General features: G+C 33.3%; 1 protein-coding gene across 13 annotated transcripts in view; it reads right to left on the reverse strand.

Moving 5' to 3' along the window:
• Ca-alpha1D (Ca[2+]-channel protein alpha[[1]] subunit D) overlaps nucleotides 1–19,798 on the reverse strand; it is a 591,502-nt gene that overhangs the window by 70,147 nt on the left and 501,557 nt on the right. For 12 of the 13 annotated variants that reach the window (XR_011334265.1, XM_069837072.1, XM_069837077.1 and 9 more), the window contains 5 exons: nucleotides 19,688–19,740; nucleotides 17,063–17,209; nucleotides 13,652–13,853; nucleotides 12,379–12,648; nucleotides 10,420–10,503 (listed from right to left, as the gene is read on the reverse strand). Coding sequence is in view for 12 of the 13 variants with exons in the window: in XM_069837072.1 (XP_069693173.1) it covers nucleotides 10,420–10,503; nucleotides 12,379–12,648; nucleotides 13,652–13,853; nucleotides 17,063–17,209; nucleotides 19,688–19,740 (756 nt within the window). In the remaining variant the exon portion in view is untranslated. The remainder of the gene's footprint in view (nucleotides 1–10,419; nucleotides 10,504–12,378; nucleotides 12,649–13,651; nucleotides 13,854–17,062; nucleotides 17,210–19,687; nucleotides 19,741–19,798) is intronic. The other variant, XM_069837069.1, reaches the window with a different exon arrangement.

Genomic DNA, 19,798 nt, shown 5'->3' on the forward strand with positions numbered 1-19,798 from the left:
GACGCAGGTCACAGCAGTTTATATTTCCCATCCTACTCTGCAGTCTCCTCTCCTAGTAAACAAACTATATTTCAAATCGAGTGCCTCACGTAACCTAAATTTGTGCCCATGTATGCTTAAGAGTGAAGTCTACAAGCGCAAAGTGGAAACAAGGGAAGAAATTCTCGCTCGCATTTTAGATGCTTGTGCTCAAGTAAAGGAATGTCCGAATCAGCTCAGATCAACAAGACAGCAGCTGTCTACAAGAGCTGCAAAGTGCGTTGAAGTTGACGGACTTTTTGAACATGTTCTGTAAAGAAAAGTACACAAACAGAACATAAGGTAACAATGTTTTAATTTACTATCACCTGCACTTTTCCCATTCCTCATTGTTTCCATTAGTTTTCTCCGAAATATCGTTAAGAACAGGACGTATGTTCATATAAACTTTTTTGTTCAGAATCGCCAATATTAACACCCCTCAAACCATGTACCTTTCCCCCTGACTCACTCTGTATTATAAGAAGACAACAGAAAGGTTTTCCAGGAAATGCTTGAAAAACTCAAGCCACCCATTCCACCAACGTTCTGGAATTCCCCAAGGCAAGTGAAATCTCCAGATTCCTCTTTATAGTCATTGAATTCGTAGCATTAATGAATTCGAGAAGCCAAAACAAAGTAAGAAGTGCCTTTGCTCATTCTTTCGAATGCAATTAAGTGTTTTCAGTGTTGTCATGTCTACTTTCATACATGTAAATTAATATTTTAAATGGGTTTGAACCATCTTTCTTTGTCCACTTCATTTCTTCTTTTTTTCCAACTTCAAAGGTTTACATCAGTAGTGACCAACTCAGGTACTCTTAGAAAGCAGTAAGTTCACCTGCAAGTAAGCAAGCCAGCCGTGTGCAAGATTTCAAAGATATTGGAGGGATAGGAGACACGTGTCATGCGGTAACTTGAAGCCGTATGAAGGAGAGGTGTGGCAATATTATAGATTTATAGTGCACATATTGCCAAGCGGGCTGAGAAATGGGAGTATTTGAGGGTCTGAATGGTCATTCGCTTGATTTTGACTCATTTTCAATTCGCATTAAAATCCTTGTATTTGCAGTAGCTTTTGTGTACCATACAATCAGGGCAAAGCACAACGTGAATGGATGTAATCTCCACGAAGATTACTTTAACAAACTGAGTGCTGTAAAATTACAATATTTTAATACGCAGAATAAATAAATATAAAGTAATTGTAAAACATGTTCAGCCTTAAAATATCTCTTGAATTACAAAAAATAAATCCTGGTTGTCCATATACTTCATCTATGAGCTCATCAATTTGGTTTTCAGAATTTAAATTGTATGTAAGGATTAAACCTAGATCTTTAATAGAGACACAGGTGAAATTACATATAATTTTTTTAAACAATTATCAATCCCATCTTCTAAAATAAAAAAAAAAAATCATTACCCGAATTCTTTAAGGTTCCCTGCTAATTATAACCGAAATCTTTTATTGGAAAGTTTAATTTTAAGGCTATCTTTCAATTTTAGTTTAGTTGGTTATTTAACGACGCTGTATCAACTACTAGGTTATTTAGCGTCGATGAGATTGGTGATAGCGAGATGATATTTGGCGAGATGAGGCCGAGGATTCGCCAGAGATTACCTTGTATTCACATTACGGTTGGGGAAAACCTCGGAAAAAACCCAACCAGGTAATCAGCCCAAGCGGGGATCGAACCCGCGCCCGAACGCAACTTCAGACCGGCAGGCAAGCACCTTAACCGACTGAGCCACGCCGGTGGCTCACTATCTTTCAATATTTTATGCTCGACCATGCCGAAATGTAGTAATTATACACCTGGTAGCAGACCTTTATCATTAAAGTACACCTACTCATTAAAGGTCAGGTCTTTCAGCCAATGACGACTCAGGTTACAACTGTTCAGCCAATGACAGGTCAGCTTTCTACCGTTATAAAACCGCAAGTATCGATTATTCTCGGATATGCAATCGAAAGAGAAATAGCGTAAAGTCACGGAGGATGGAAATCCAATACTGTCGCAGAAGGTTATGTTCTGTTACTATAATAATTAGCGTTAATTGTAAATAATATTCAAATAAATTCAATTTGTCATCTCGTTTTTCAATGTCTAATTTAGTTTCAATGTTATCTCTGTAGGTTCTTATGGCCTAGCAAGGTCAATGTGGGCATCTGTTCCTCGGAAAAAAATCAATACTTTCGCGTCTGCGCACATCTCACAACATACGGGACATTGCTCCAGGTCAGATACAATAAAATTAATAATATCAAGTTAGAAATATGGTCGAGCATAAAAAGTCGTATGAAACTCGCCCATGATGGTAATTAAGAAGCTCGTATGAAAATTATGAAACTTGCTTGCGCTCGTTTCATAAATATCCATACTCACTTCTTAATTACCTTCATTATAGGCTCGTTGCATAATATACTATTATTTTATAAATTATATCAACTGTGCTTGAAGATTACAATTTATTTTTACAACAATATTCATCTTTAATTCATTACATTATTGCTATTAATTTTCGGATCCTCGTGGTCATCCTTAATTAAGGCCGGACAATTAATTTTTTTTTCTAACTATAGATTTCATGTCATTCTTTTACTCCTACAACCAATAAATGTCAGTAAATGTAAAACGTAAATAGCATTTTCACTCGGTACAGAATAGAGTATGTAGCCTCATAGTGTATTTGGGGGGGAAGGAGTGGCGACAGAGGTGCTTGAAGGCTTAGGACAGTAGCCTATCTATCCCTCGAATGTCTTTGGATTTGCTCTCGCAAACTGCTCGTGTGCAGCAGAATGCGCTTTTGCACAAAGAGCACAGGTTGGTCATCACTGGTTTAGATCATACAAAATAGTATTAACTGACAGAAGGTATAATCTTTTACCAGAAAATATATAAATGTTACTTGTGTTGTATTGTAACCAGTGTTGAGTCCAGCCAATATAAGAACTTATTTGTTTGTTTTTTTTTTCTCTCTTTTGCATAAAATTAAGTTTATAGTTCTTGCATTCAGGTAAGAATTTGATGATGCTAGTAAACTGTTTAATTATGCAGATTTATTATACTTTACTTGGTAGCATATTAAATATAGATAAAATTATTAATCACTAAATGTAAATAATTATGTAAACCTGCTACAATTGATTTAGGAACGAAGATAGTTTAATGATTATTAGAGGAGAAAAATTTGCTCTGGTGCCGGGGATCGAACTTCTAATAATCATTGTTACGATAACAGATAAATTCTGTAGGACCAAAAATTAATCTTTACGTAGAAGATAGTTTAGCATTGAAATATTTATTACATATGAAGACATTATTACAAAAACAAACCTTGTCAAAATTGCTGTTTTTCAAGAGAACAATAAAAATAAATAGAACAACACATGTCAGCTGTTTCCGTACAACTGGTGTTTATCCTTGTGGCTATTGCAGCTGACATGCGTCACTTTTGGAGTTTATAAACATTTGAAATAGTAGCAAATGTGTCCTTAACTCAATTTCATTGAAAATGTCTAGAGCTGTTTTTGTAATCATGTTTTCATTTATTTTCTTATTTTGCCAAAATAAATTTCCTATTTTGGAAAAATTTTCTTCATATTGTGCCGGTCTCTAGGTATAACACACTCAGAAGTGAGAGATATGGACTTAAAATAAAACTGCCGTAAACTGACAGGACAAGCAAGAACTGTACCACTGTAAGCAAGGCCATATGGTCACCCTTAATGATAATTTTCTCTATTCAGAAGTTATATCTATTGAAGAAGTGGTTCTGAGATTAGTTAATTACGTTGTCAGTCATGCTCTAGTTAGTAGCTTCTGTCACATGCTAAGGGATACAATCTCAGCCCACACAGAAACCACAACACATTTGACACGTTCATCTATTTTTCAGCTACATACAAACTCCTTCCCTCACAGTCATGTTTGTTATGTTGCTTCCCACTGAAAATTTAATGGAACTTGAAATGTAAGAATTTAACAGACTGCCAGCCAGGATCTCTTGTGTGTCGATACTCATTGAAATGATTATGACTGAGTAATATAAATAATTTCAGATTAACATCTTAAGTTCAAAATTATCAACATGTTATCAAATTATCGGTTAATACCGTAAACTGGGGTTACTTTGAACACAGAGGAAACTTTGACCATTTTTTTTCAGAAAATCATAGTTAGGTTTCTACATGCTGCACTTGTTATAGATGGAGGTAAATTTGGTATGAGAATGATTTTATGATAATTTACCTCCATCTATAACAAATGCAGCATGTAGAAACCTAAATATGATTTTCTGAAAAAACAGTCAAAGTTTCCTCTGTGTTCAAAGTAACCCCAGTTTACAGTATTCTATATTTAAACCTATGGTAAATATTTAACAAGTCACAGAATGTAACACACCACTTTCTTCTGTCATGAATTAAAAGAATAATAATGTAATAGGTTGAACTCATTTTCTACAGTCTTATGCTAATGAAAATGTAGAGCATGTGTGTCTGCCTGATCGTATTTCACGAGTAATTCTAGTTTATAGTGAGACAAAGCATTCAGCTGCAACAGCAAAATACTGAACTTATGCAATCACCTCTATATCCCAGAGATCATACTCTCAATGCGGGAGAGTGGAAGTCATAAACTAATTGCAGGTGATTCGCACATTATGCAAGAAAGTTCGTAGATCTGCAATTTAACCAAAACTGATTATGACAAACCTACAGCAGCGACTTGCTTCTGATATGTCTCATCCCTTTGCTGCACAGTAAATCATCACTGATCAAATACAGAGACTACAGTAGACGAGATTATGATATGGTGATAAAGGAACAATACTAGAATGTGAATAATGGAGAAACTTAAAATTATACAGAAAATCTGCCTATAGCTGCTCTTTTCATTCAATTATCACAAGGACTACCTATTCCTTTGTAAGCAGTTGTCACTTAACCAACTTCAATATCATCGTCCTCAAATTCTTTTCACATAGTGTATTCTCCATGAACAACATGTCATCATAGAAAGAAAGGATTTCTGGACTGTAGGGAGAGTGAAGTAGAACAGCTCACTAACATATTTAATGATTACTCAAAGTGTAGACGTGAATGTAGTCATTCTTTCTGTAAAGAAGACTTCAATAATATTCCCATTCAGGTAATGCAGATGAAAATGCTTCTGGACACCCAAAATTTCATTACCAAAACCACTATTGGTAGATATGCTACAATAACTGTGCAGTCAAGAAGCATAAAGAAAATTCAGTGAATTATGCTGCATCACTACTAATGATAACTATCTGGCTTCCTGAAAGATGCAACTATTTTAACGAAAAATTGTAGAATGATGCAATCTATTCAAGTCAAGAAGTACCGGTAGTTTGGAAATGGAATCAGACAGATATAAGTGCTCTGTGTCTCAGTGCAATGCCGTGGAAAAAGGAAGAGACAATTGAGAAAATAACATGTGCACAGATGAAAGTTTCAAACAGCATATTACATTGTTAGGTATTTAATTCACTCTCTGAGAAATAAACATGGTGCATTATTTTCTGAGAGTCATCTTATACACAGTTGTAGCCTAAAAGAATTATAAACAATTGATAAAATTGTTTAATAAAAGTTCCTGAAAGAAATTATGCACACATAAATGAAAATATACAATTTTTGTACAACAGTTAAATAGTAAGCAAACCAATGTTCATGATTAATGACGATATTAATTTACTTGACTTTCCAGTCATGGGTGTCAAGTCAATGTATCGATGGACTTTTAGAGCACCATGGGAACTGAGTTGCCTTAAACTTAAACAAGTATTAAGTAAGAAACTACGTTATTTAGATGATGTACTCAATATAATTATAGGCCAGTAACTAGCCGAGTTATAAAACATTACATTTAATCTAATAAACATGAGAAAATTCTTACCAATTTTTAACTAACATTATGGAGTGTTTTTCCACTCATTTGCCAATTCTGTCCATATTTAAGACAGTTTACACATTTGGCAAGTACATTTCATAAGCTCTTTCTCTGTTTGGCACAACAGGAGCAGCATTATTTTGTTTAATGATGCTTTTAACTGCAGAATCCATTGAGCATTAAAATTCAATGTGGACAAGAAATCGCCGACAAATCTTTCCCGGGAACCTTTATCAGTGACTGGGTTCTTTTGCATTCTTTACACCTACGATACGAATCTTTTAGCTTTATTTCCTTTCTACAGGAAGCCATGCTAAAGATTTTATTGCCCTTTAAAATCCATCCATCTCAGACGAGTTTTAATTCGCAAACCTCCGATTCAAAAGCTAGCATGATATCTGTTAGGCTGATCAATAAGAGTACCTATAAAATAACAGAAGTATACGAAGGAGAGGTGGAATAAATATGGTTCTAGTTAAGGGGGAGCTAAACCTTTCACTAATATAAGTTTACTACAATTCAACATTGTTCCCTCAGAATCTATAGGTCATTTGAGGATAAAAATTGGCATGCATAATATACACTATCTGTATATCACTAAGTAATTGTAATGTTTTCGAAAACTTAATTCTTATTTGTTTTTAATTACCTTTACCTGATAACTCAAAAAGTACCTCAGATATATTAATGAAACACTGCATGTATATATAGTTCTCCCATGTGAACAACATAGGGGTCTACTCTAAAATCTTTAATGTAGAATGTATAGTTTATTTTAAAAATAATATTCAACAAACCTTTTTGAAAAATTCATTATGAAATCAATATTATTAAAAACAATGAAGTTTACATTCTACAGCAAATATTTTAGAGTATCATAAGTTGTTCACATACTAGAACTATGATGGTATATGTATGCAGTTTTGTTAAAATATCGTAAATAATTTTTTAGTTATCAGGTAAAAACTGTCTGGCCGAACAAAATACTCCACAAATTGTCATAATATTAAAAAAATATATATTAAATTTCCAAGAACGTTAAAATTGCTTAATGATGTATGGATAGTGTATATTAAGTACACCAATTTTGATTTCCAAAGGACCTACAGAGTCTGAGGAAAAAAAAATGTTGAAATAATGTAGTAAAATGATGCTAACTAAATATGTATCTTCTCCTTAAAGTGTGTAACGAATAGCAGAGGTTTACTAAATGCTAAGAGTTTGAAATTAATACTTTTAACTTACTTGAAGCCTAAGTTTCTCCAAACAGTGTTCAAATTCGTCATTTTGAAGACATTACAAAATTCTAATGCACTCTCTGATAATGTATTTATCTTACATTAAATAAAAATTATTTATGGTTAATTCTTTGAGTGTAAAGTTTCACACAAACGTTTCCTTCTACAACACTTCGAAGCTTAGTGTACAAGAATTCATTTACGATTTTATCGAAGAAACTATATTCCTCTACTTGATTACCAATAAAAATATGAAGTGGATAGTATGATACTTGATACTTACTGAACTGAATTCAATTCCGAGAGGGGGGCACTACGACCCAGCACTGCAATCTTAGAAGACGTATTTCCCAACCCACACTAGCTGACAAGACTAAGGTTCCAAGTTTCGAGCAGGCAACCCCACTTCTCCCTAGACCAGCCCACTCCGTGCTCCACCGGCCACTATTCGGGGAATGTTATGGAAAGATGATTCATTGGAAAGCAGAATGGAATGATGTAGATGCCCATATGGAGAAAAGGAAATACTCTGAGAAAAATCCCAACGGGCACATTAAAAATATAGATGAGGTGCACCTGAACAATTGCTTAGCACTAACAATTTTATTTATTAAGGGGGCACTCAATTATATTTTGGAACCTTTTTCCTATTTGCCCAATCTTTTTCAAATTTGGAGAAAAAAAAGTTTAATATACACATGGAAAGTAACATGCAAAATCTCAGCTCATTAGATCTAATACTTTTCAAAATAAAAAATATTTCAATTTTTAATCAATCATTAATTGAAATATCACTTTTAATTATCATTTTTTATTTTTTGGCTTTGTGCATTTGACTGTGACTTCTCAATAAATAGGGGAAGAATTCTGCATATTGATTTAGTTCTGTCACGTATATTAGTGTAGAAATTTAATTTTTCTTTTCTATGACACTTTTTCTCCAATTTTTAAGTTGAGTGTCCCCTTAACTTCCTGCTATCATCCTTAAAATTTGCTCGTCTGTCTTATTTATTGTCACAGAGAGGGTATCAAGAATACTTCATAATCTGATGAGGATAGAGGCCCTACTTACAAGGACAATAAATATTCTAAGCTTTGTTTCATAATTACTTTCCTTCCACAATATGATGTACATTTTATACCATATTATAAAAATGTGTGGGAAATTTACTCAATCAGAGTTCAAATTGGTAGGCATAGGAAAAGTTAGCAAATCAACACCCATGAACAGAATTCTACATTTTATATATTTCTAAGCAATTTATAAAATACCTACTTTTTCTTTATGGAAACATACAAGTATGGAAGAAATAAGTAATAATATTAGAATATATCATCTATAGATTCTTCTATTGGTAACTGGCCCTGACCTTCAGTGACTCAATATTTTATCTTTTATTAGACACAAAACACTCACTTGATAACAAATTATTCATATCAAATCATGATGGGGCCAATTTTTAATGGAACACTTTCTTAATAAATATTATATATAAATAATTAATAAAACAACATATTAAAGTCATCGGACTTATGAAAATAATATATTTTACACATTAGTGTAATTCATTCTGCCAAATGAGGTGTATGGAAAATTTTGAATTTCATTTTTGTTATGTTATAAAATCATCTTTCATTCATGCATGAAAATTACGTTGAATGAAAGAATGAATAAACGAAGAAATAAGTGAGCAGATAAAATAAATAAATAAATATACAATAAAAAAATAAATAAATGAAGAATCATTACTCAACGAGCAACAAGACGAGTTAGACATGATTGACTGCGGGTTTGCTAACCTTGCAAAGTGTAGTAGCATACGTAAACCATTTTGAAGTAAACATTAAGAGAGGTGAAAAATCTCTCAAGAATGGATACAACAAGTTCTAAAGTAGATCATCGATGAAATTAAAAGTAAATTGAAAGACCTACAAAAGGAGAACAATATTTTAAAGAAGAAGGTGAAATACTTAGAAGAAGAGAAGGTCACGTTACGTCAGTGTGTAAAGTTTGTAAATAGTTTAAGTAAGGGAATGCTGGCCTGAATACAGAAATGTGATGGGTCAGAAGGACTGAATATGTTGAAAGAAATACGTATCATATCATATCAATATCATATCATATCAATATCATATATATCATATCATATATCATATATCATATCATATCATATATTATTTTTATTTTAGTAGGTTATTTTACGACGCTTTATCAACTGCTTAGGTTATTTAACGTCTGAATGAGATGAAGGTGATGATGCCGGTGAAATGAATCCGGGATCCAACACCGAAAGTTACCCAGCATTTGCTCATATTGGGTTGAGGGAAAACCCCAGAAAAAACCTCAACCAGGTAACTTGCCCCAACCGGGAATCGAACCCGAGTCACCTGGTTTCGCGGCTAGAAGTGCTAACCATTACTCCACAGGTGTGGACCATATCATATATCATATCATATCATATCATATCATATCATATCATATCATATCATATCATATCATATCATATCATATCATATCGTATCATATCATATCTCATATCATATCATATATCTCATATATCATATCATATATCATATCATATCACATATCATATCATATCATATATCATATCATATATTATATATTATATCATATATCATACCATACCATACCATATCATATCATATCATATCATATATCAATAAACAAATAATAAATTAATAAGTATATCATAAATAAATAAATAAATAAATAAATAAATATAGACAGACAAATTTCTTTGTAAAATGTCCTTCACATGAAGGACAGTAAAAATGGCAGAAAGTGAAACCATTTAATGCACTGAATATCACAATGCTTATGAGAAGAAGAAATCAAAATGCTAACATTAAAAGCGAATATGCTATGTAGTTGGAAACTTGGCACACTGAGAGTCTGATAATCTGAAGAAGTGATATTTCTCCATCTGGATAGAATAAGATTGAACTCATGTCAGTGTAACAAATTTATTTAGAATGTCGAAATATATTATATTTATAATAAACTTATTTATAACCTAAATTATTGTACACACTACAGATAAAATATATATGTATCACTCAGTTCCCAAGCTCTATTGTCACTTTGAGATAGCCTGACTGGTTAAAGGCAAGCTCTGTTTGAACCAGCAGTATATCAAATTCCTTAACATACACATGGTAAATTGATTACAGTTCATGACATCACACTGCAAAACTCAGCATTCTCAATAGTTTTTACTCACGTTCACCTCAGAATAAATGATGTCGATGAAGCTGCCAAGCACGATGATGAAATCAAACACGTTCCATGCATCCCCAAAATAATTCTGCAAAACAAATTTCCTAGAAGTAATGAACTAGAAAAAAAGTATGGTATACAGAACCATGCTACTTAAATCAGATACCATTAAAGTCGAACAACATATCACTACCAAATAAATATTATTAATAATTATAAAATAACTAAAATAATTATTTAAAGGGAAATAAAAAATACATAATAGAATTTAATAAACCCTGATACGCAAAATTTAATCAATCGTTTTATTTACAGTGAAAGATAAGATTATAATAATTACTTAATATAAGGCATTCCAGTAGAATGTGACAGTTATCAGAACACTGCCCTTTCTAGCAATTTTGTGCTTTGGAGGAAATATTGATTGCTATGTAACCTTCAAAACATGCCATTTCTCCCTACATGGGATTGTAGGAAATGATACTATGGCTAACTGGACGGTGGCAGAATGTGTATTTGCAGTAACATATATATTTAGTCTAAATCCATCACACATGTTCAGAGATGATTTAGAAATGAATTTAATGTTCCATGAGATGGAAGAATTCTTTCCCGTAACACAATTCTGAAGTGTGTGAGTAAATTCAGTAACACTGGAAATGTTTGTGATAGATTTGCTGGTGGTCCACGATCAGTCGGTATGCTGGAAAACATCACCAGAGTTAGAGAAGCTGTCCTTTGAAGTCCATCTTGCTCTGCCAGGCGTCAATCAGCTGTGTTGAATTTATCAGTCACAAGCATTTGCCGTATTTTACACGAAGACCTTTAATTCCATCCATACAAAATCCAAATTGTTAACCATCTTTGCAACACTGATAAACCTGCTCGATTAGGGTTTTGTAGAGTGTTCAGCAAAATATTAAATGCTGATCCGAATATTCTGAACAAACTCATTATGTCGGACGAGGCACACTTCGTTGGGTTCGTTAATAAACAGAATTTCCGATAGTGAAGATCAACTCATGCAAGTGCATGAAAAACCACTACATAGTGAGAAGACAACAGAGTGGTGTGGCGTTTCTGCCTCTGGAATTATTATCGGCCCATACTTCTTTGAAGAACATAATCGTACTTTAACTGTCAACACAGATCAGTACAAAGAAATGTTGGGAACAGTGAAACTGCCTGGGATGGATCACTACAATGAGTTTTGGTTCCAATAGGATGGGGTAACAGCACACACTGCGAATCATGTTTCCTGGGCGCATAATTTCACGATTTGGAGATATTGCTTGGCTGCCATGGTCTCCTAATCTTACAGCAGCCGACTTCTTCTTATGGGGATATTTGAAAGGTAAAGTGTACTGTAACAGACCACGCACCATAATGCAGTGAAAATTAAACATAAACAGTGAAATTAGAGCCACTGATCGTGGTTTATTGCAGAGAGTAATGATGAGCTTTCAGATCAGATTGCAAGAATGTGTTCACTGTCGTGGAGGTCACTTAAAAAACGTATTTTTTTTAATAAGTAGATTAATAAATTGCATTCCACAACAATGTTTTCAATAAAAGTGTTGTCTATTAATTCAATTTGTTTGTCCCAGAATAAGGCTATGAAAACCATCACTTTTTACTGGAACACTTTGTATATATCCTAAGTGAAATTAATTTTTCAATCATTCTAAAGTTTAAGGAAATGACGTACATAATATACGTATGAGTCCCGCAAAACAATTTGACCACTGATTTATAAAGAAAAGCGACTTCTTTGTGCTTCAGAAATTAAATAAAACATTAATCTCTAAAAAATAGATTAACCAATTCAAAGGCAAGTAGCAAACATTGATTGTAAACACAAAAAATGATACCGAAACAGTTGGTTTGCACTTCATTTATTAAGTCCTTCACAGAGGCAGAATTTTCTCTCTTTATAAAACTTTATCACTATTCACTCGCTTACCTTAAATCTAAAAGCAGCTAATTTGAACACAAATTCCATAGCAAACACAGCCGTGAAGATGATATTAAGGACGTCGAGGAAGTCCTCGTAAGTTTTTGGTTGATTATAAAATTTCATTGCTAATGTGATAGTATTTAACATGATGAGAATGAAGATAGTATATTCAAAAGGCTGTGATGTCACAAACCACCAGACTTTGTACTGGATACGGTGTTTTGGAATGTATCGGCGAACTGGTTTTGCTTTTAAAGCAAATTCTATGCAGTTTCTCTGCAACACAAATAAACATTATTTCAGATGTGATATTATAAGGAACAAATATTTGGTGAAAATATTACTGGTAATATTTCTGTGTTTCATATTCCTTAAATTCAGTGATGGAGAAATTACAGAAAATTGTCTACTTTTATTAACTGAAATTAATGTCTTTCAGTTCACATTACCTAGGATAAATGCATTGCAAGCAATGGGTTTGATAACATTCTAATGTACGAGTAACTGGGGAATGATTCGTTGTGTTAGTGACAATTTTTATGTTTCTTTTATTTTCAGCAACCTTCACAACTAGAAGTGTATTCTTGTGTTATTTAAAAAATGTTGAAACAGTTCACCAGTATTTTGAGTTTTGGTGGCATATATGGAAATTTTCTTGCAATAATCAGAAGTGCCCATTGGTTTTCATCTCAATAGGGGCAAAACAATTCCTGTTTGTGCAATGTGTTCATTTTTAAGAGTACCGGTAACGTAACTTTCTCTGCTTATTAACGTGCATTAAACGCAATATGCTTAAAAATTCTATGTAGTTTATTAAACCTTTTTTTAACGAATCTCTGGAAGACTAGTTATTGTTTCCTTAAGGTATTCATTGACCCCTAAAATGGCAATTTTTCTTCAAAAAATGAAAATTTTGTTCTTTGTCTCATATTATAGCCTGATTCTTCCAGTTTTTAAACATATATAGCAAGTTTAGGTTTTCCCACTATTGATGGACGAAATTTAATTTTTTCATACTCCATGTGCAATTGCTTGCGCCAAGAAGCTGGTTAAATCTATTTATGAAAGGCTTACAGACCCTAGTATGCTGAGCAGGTGTTTGCAGGATAAGAATGCCAGTGACTTAGGTTTGATCGCTCTGTAATATTACGTTTCAGATTATTATTATTAGGTACTTCATAAATATTTCGCATTGATGGGTTACCCAACACAATACATATTACTGAATTCTCCTAGTTCTGAATGCATGCAAAAATCTTGTACGAAAACTTGAACGTACCTGGTTTTTATCAAGCTCACAATTCTTATATTCTTGTTCACCTTCATTTTGGAAAGTAACGATAACAAAACCTACGAATATGTTAACCATGAAGAAAGCAATGATGATTATATAAACTATATAATAAGCTGCAACAATGGGGCGAAAATTATGAATGGGTCCTTCATCTTCATCGTGTGAATCAATTGAAACATACAGAAGCCTGAAAGAAAAAGACATGGCGATAATCAAATATCAGTCTTCAAATATAACCTAACATACTTATTAATCACATATTAAAGTAGCCTGATAAAGTTATAAAATCGAATGTTTAACAACCTTTATATAATACTCCACGTTATATAACAATGAGATTAAAGTTAATTTAAGAGAATACATACAATATTACTCCCGAGTCTATCATTTGAAATAGTTGGTTTGAGACATTAGATTTCAGTGCATTAAATGGGAGGTGGCAGGAGGACTGACGTAACAGACTAATAATCAGAACATCAAATATTTTGGCCAGTGCTGCATCATGTTTTTCTTTGCAGAACTTTAGTTCTGTGCAACAGATCATTGTGATATAATTGTAAAAAGAGAATGCATTGGGAGCTTATCATTAAAAACAGTTTTTTTTCATAGTATTTCCATTGCTACTGAAGTGTTACAGTTGGTTATTTGGTTCATTACTTCATTACTACAGAATGTTTATTGGAATTCATACTTTGTTCCAGTTGGATTAAAAATATTTTATGATTGACACCAGAAGCACAGTCACAGGAAGTGACCACACTTGCTATGACAAAAACAAATCACAATCTGTTCTGAGATGTGACTTAGTTTGTAATTCTTACCATGGAAAAATTTTGGGTTAATCTTTGCGTTATTTCATTTAAATTCTAAATTAATGATAATAATGTCTTTGTTGTGGTAATGGATAATTTTACTTCGATTATAAGTGCACATCAGGAACCATACTTGCCAATAAACAACAACTTATACATAAATACACTTTTTAATCTGTTGGTATTAATGACTGAATGTTTTTGAGATTAGCTGAATTTATATGTATGAAGGGATGATAGAGGAATGTTGATTTCAAACTATTGTTATTACTGAATGTAAATTATATTGCTGAATTAATCCTGAAGTTGGGTTATCTCTTTAAATAAATATGAATGTTTCGATTAGTGCTGCTCAATGAAGCGAATATAACTGCCAGAGGAATTAGAGATTACAAATAAAGCTCTCCTCCAAAGATCCCCGGTACTACCGTAGGTGGCAGAAGGGGTATAAAGAGGGATGCGAACATTCGAATGGAAGCGAAAATCGAAAAACTGAGTTCTCAAGGACGACCAGCAGGCTGACTGACAGGCAGAACTGGTGGTAGTTGTCAGTAGGATAAAATGCCACTGAAGCGGGTATCTGACACATGAAAATTCTTTCATTCAGTTTCAAGTAGCAGAATTTTGTCAATGGAAGGGGGGAGGGTTATTATTAAAATTGTTTACAATTTACATTATCAGTATTTCAAATTTTGTGTACTACTACTACTATTATTATTTTATTGGGTTATTTTACGACGCTGTATCAACATCTAGGTTATTTAGCGTCTGAATGATATGAAGCTGATAATGCGGGTGAAATGAGTCCGGGGTCCAGCACCGAAAGTTACCCAGCATTTGCTCGTATTGGGTTGAGGGAAAACCCCGGAAAAAACCTCAACCAGGTAACTTGCCCCAACCAGGATTTGAACCCGGGCCACCTGGTTTCACAGCCAGACTATTATTATTATTATTATTATTATTATTATTATTATTATTATTATTATTATTATATGGTATATTTATTAATATTATACTATGTTCTAATAGAACATATTCATGAATATTATGTAAAAGTGTTTTCCACAGTTAAAGGTAACGAAGAGCCTAAATAAATTATTTTGAAACAGCAAACCATAACACATTCATAACATGCGTTTCTTCGGTTACATCCTGAAATTTCATTTAATACATTTTACGTTAAACTAAATCAATTAGATTAATTGGCAGTAACTGAGTATTTGTGAATAAATTAATGTTTGTAGAAAAACTGTAATTGTTTACATTGGCTACTGAAAAACTTTACTTTTGCTGTATATTTCGCAATAATTGAATTTAACGACATTAATTTGATCAATAACACACATTTCCACAAATGCTATGAATTTCAGATGTAGAAAAATATCAGTCGGCTAAAGTAGTCCTCTTGTATACATGTAGCTCTTATCTAAATCAAATTGTTGAATTATTTGTAGCTTTTAAGTTCATACATATGTATGTATACTTTTTGCTGGTTGAGTGGAAGAGAAGGCCTTACGTCCTTAACTCTGCCAGCTAAATAAATCATTATTATTTCTTTATTTACTTCAAGCAAACAAAGAGAGAGAGCAAAGGAAATGAGAGAATAAACAAAAAATTACACACTTATTAAAAAAATACTCGGATTCGAACCACTACATGATTCGATTAAAGGTGACTTAGGAGTTAGGTTGTGTTGAGACGATTTGTTGATCAAGGTGAATCTGCACTTAGACCTTTCTTTAGTGTTGATAATTTGGAGATACGAATTTCTCTTGCCAATTGCTGGACAACCAAATTGTCCAAGTGTCTACTATAATTTTGGACAAGAAATACATTTGAAGAACTGATCAAGTTTTTTTTTCTCTAGCTTAGAAAAATCAAACATAAAATATATAAAATCATACCAGATACTTTGACCAGTCCTAAACATGAATAGGAAATAACTCAAAAAGGAAACCTTTTAATTTTGAGACGCATTAAAAAAGATACAGCCATAAGGTGTATATCATGTGACCAATGATTAAACAACATAGGAGCACACTCAAATTGAAGGGTACACGGGAAAAACGATCAAGGTCCATCAAAAATCAAAATTGAGTTAATAATGCCATCTTATAGTGGAAAAGAAGTACTATCATGTGGTGTAGGTAGTAATAAGAAATCACCATTCTTGACATTCCACTACGTCAATTTCTATTAAATACACACATAACAAAGTATTAAGTGCTTAAACTTTAAAATTCGTTTTTCTCGGAACTTTCTAAATTGGACCTTGATCGTTATTCCCGTGTACCCTTCAATTATCTTCGTTTTATAAGCTTTAAAATTTCAAATATTTAATCTTAACCAGTCTGCGTAATGTAACAAAATACAACGAGTATGATACAAATTTGTGGAATCTCGCTCGTTAATGAGCTGTTGCTTGTGGCATGGAGTTCTTCTCGACCATGGTAGGTTAGTGGAGAGGTTGGGACAGGATTGATAGCAAAAGGAAGAGAATGAACACTTCTACAGAGGATTATGCAATGAAATCTATATTATTTTAAATTAAATAATGAAAGACACTTTAAAGTTTGAAACTCACCCAGGCCAACCTTCAAATGTGGAAACAGTAAACAATGTGAGCATAGCTTTGGCAACATCATCAAAATGGAATCGGTTCCTGGTCCACCTGCGTTCTTCTACTTCTGGTTGGTTGATATCGCCATCATCAAACACAAGGTATGTGCCACTGAAAGACACAGAAATAACATGTTAATTAAAAAAAAAATATGTAACTCGAAACACAATAGCGATATGTAGCCTAGTCAAAATAATTCTGAATTCACTTGCCGTTTTCAGTGACAACTGAAGCCAATGGTATATGTAATCTCAAGTCAGATTTTTTTTTGTTTTCAAACATGAAAATAAGGTGTTCTATATTTAATTTCTCTTCACAAATTAAAGCGAAACTAAATCAAAGTTCACTGAAACCACAGATAATTCCCTTGAAATTCATTTTTGTAACTAGTTCTTTGATTATAATAATTTTATGATGACTAATGAAATAATTAATTGATTAACTAGCGGACTTACTCGTGTTAATTATGTAAGATTTGTGCGGCTTACAGCTGTTTCAGTGCTTCACGCACCATCCTCAGAGCCTACTAGATCTCGGCGTCATCTCGAACTTCTCTGCCTGTTATGTGGGTGTGTTTGATTGTTGAAATGTGTTGAAGAGTGGAGTCAAATAGTGTGTGTGTACCGAAATTGATCTGTGTGTTGAGAATTTGATCAGGGTGTGTTTTAGTGTGTTTGTATATTTCGTATTGTTCTAGTGTGTTGAGTTTTTGGTTCTTGGGTTGTATGTGTAAGATTTCCATGTCCGCATTTATGTTATTGTATATATGGTTAGCATTGGTTATGTGATCGGCGTATGTAGATGTATTGTGTCCTCTGGTTATTGCTTTAATGTGTTCTTTGTAGCGTGTTTGGAATGATCTGCCTGTCTGTCCTATGTAGAACTTATCGCAACTATTACATGTGAGTTTGTATACACCTGTGTGGTCGTATTTATTTGTTTGTGTTTTTTGTGTGTTGAGATGTCTTTGTAGTGTGTTTTCTGTTCTGTATGTTATGTTGTATTTCTGCTTTCTGAATGAAGCTGCGATCTTATGTGTGCTTTTGTTTTCATATGTTAATGTGATATATTTCTTGTGTTCTTGTGTTTGTGTTGTGTTTTGCGTGTTTTTGTGTTTAAGTTTTTGTTTTGTCTTTCTTATGATGTTGTCTATCATGTTTGAGTTGTATCCGTTTTCTTGTGCTTTGTATTTGATTGTGTTCACTTCTTCATTGTAGTGTTGTTGGCTCATGGGTATGTTGAGTAATCTGTGTACCATTGTCCTGAATGCAGCATGTTTGTGTTGTATGGTGTGGTTAGATGAGTTGTGTATGTGTGTGGTGGTTTTCTGTATATTTTGTAGGTGTGTTTGTTGTCATTTTTTGTTATGGTGATGTCTAGGAAATTTATGGATTTGTTGTTTTCAACTTCTAGTGTGTATTGAAGTTTTGGGTGTAATTTGTTTATGTATTGGTGTAGTTTGTGTATTTGTCTTTTGTTTCCTTTGTATAGTATGAGTATGTCGTCTACGTATCTGTGCCAGTATATTATGTTGTCTGCATATTTGTTGTGTTCATTGTTGAGTATGTATGTTTGTTCTATGTTGTGTAAAAATATCTCTGCTAGTATGCTGGATTCAAAATGGACTAATGAAATATTCATCCTGCATCATAGCATCGCAGTCTAAGGCACCACACCTCAAGTTATAGAATACATAATTACTGGTTCGAGTCCTTATAAGGAAGAAATTTTTCGTGAAAGTTCGGTCAGTATATGGGACCAGTACCCACCCAGCATTGTGAGGAATTAGAGGAGCTACACTAGGTAGTGAAATCCATTTTTGAAAATCAGCTCTACCATCTGGGGACATCACCGCACTGATCACACAATACCTCCATTCTAGTTGAATGATTGTTCATCCCTGCTGGGGCATGTGGACATGAGGTCAGCAGCCAGCCAGCTTGTCGGCCTTGGCCCTTCATGGGCTGTTAATGCCACAGACGGATGATTACTGAAGTATTCAATATTGATAGAATGAAGTGGCAACTAAATGGTGAAACATTTAGAAAGAGTTCCACTGTCTTAAATATATCAAGGGTTTAATACTACAAAAAAATTCTAGGTAGTTGCAATAATTTTATCTTTCAAAACAACCTCCTAGCTTCATCCTCAGACATAGAATAGCTACAAATTCAATAACTGTAATGTTAAAGGACGCTAGAGATATTTTTCGAAGTTTTCAAAGATTTCTATTTCTTCGCCTGACGAATTTAATTTGATTACCTAAGCTGTGATATGTATTCCAATGCATTAACTGCTATTCTAAAATTTCAGCAATTTTATTTGAGACTTCTTATTTTTCATATCTAATCTTTTCATAGTTCAAATTCATGAGTTGCAGTTGGTAAAATGTCATGTAAAACAATTGTAATTTAAGTCATGTGTCCGTGTTAAAGCTATATCACGTGGTTTGAAAGCCGATTTGAGATGTAAAATTTATAAATATAAATTCACTGCAACTGCCTATAAATTATACCACAAACTGCTACTGTGATCTAAGGAGTTTAACACAATTTTAGAAACTGAAGTTTGTACTGAATTACAACTTACTGACATTCTGCTTCTGTCATCTTCGAGCCATCAGAACAACGGAAGAATTTTCCCTGAAAAATTATGCAGGATAATTGAAAGTTTGTATTAAGCAATTTAAACATGAGTTGC

Source organism: Periplaneta americana, chromosome 10 (assembly GCF_040183065.1).
Source record: "Periplaneta americana isolate PAMFEO1 chromosome 10, P.americana_PAMFEO1_priV1, whole genome shotgun sequence".
In the NCBI taxonomy this organism is placed as follows: Eukaryota; Metazoa; Arthropoda; class Insecta; order Blattodea; family Blattidae; genus Periplaneta; species Periplaneta americana.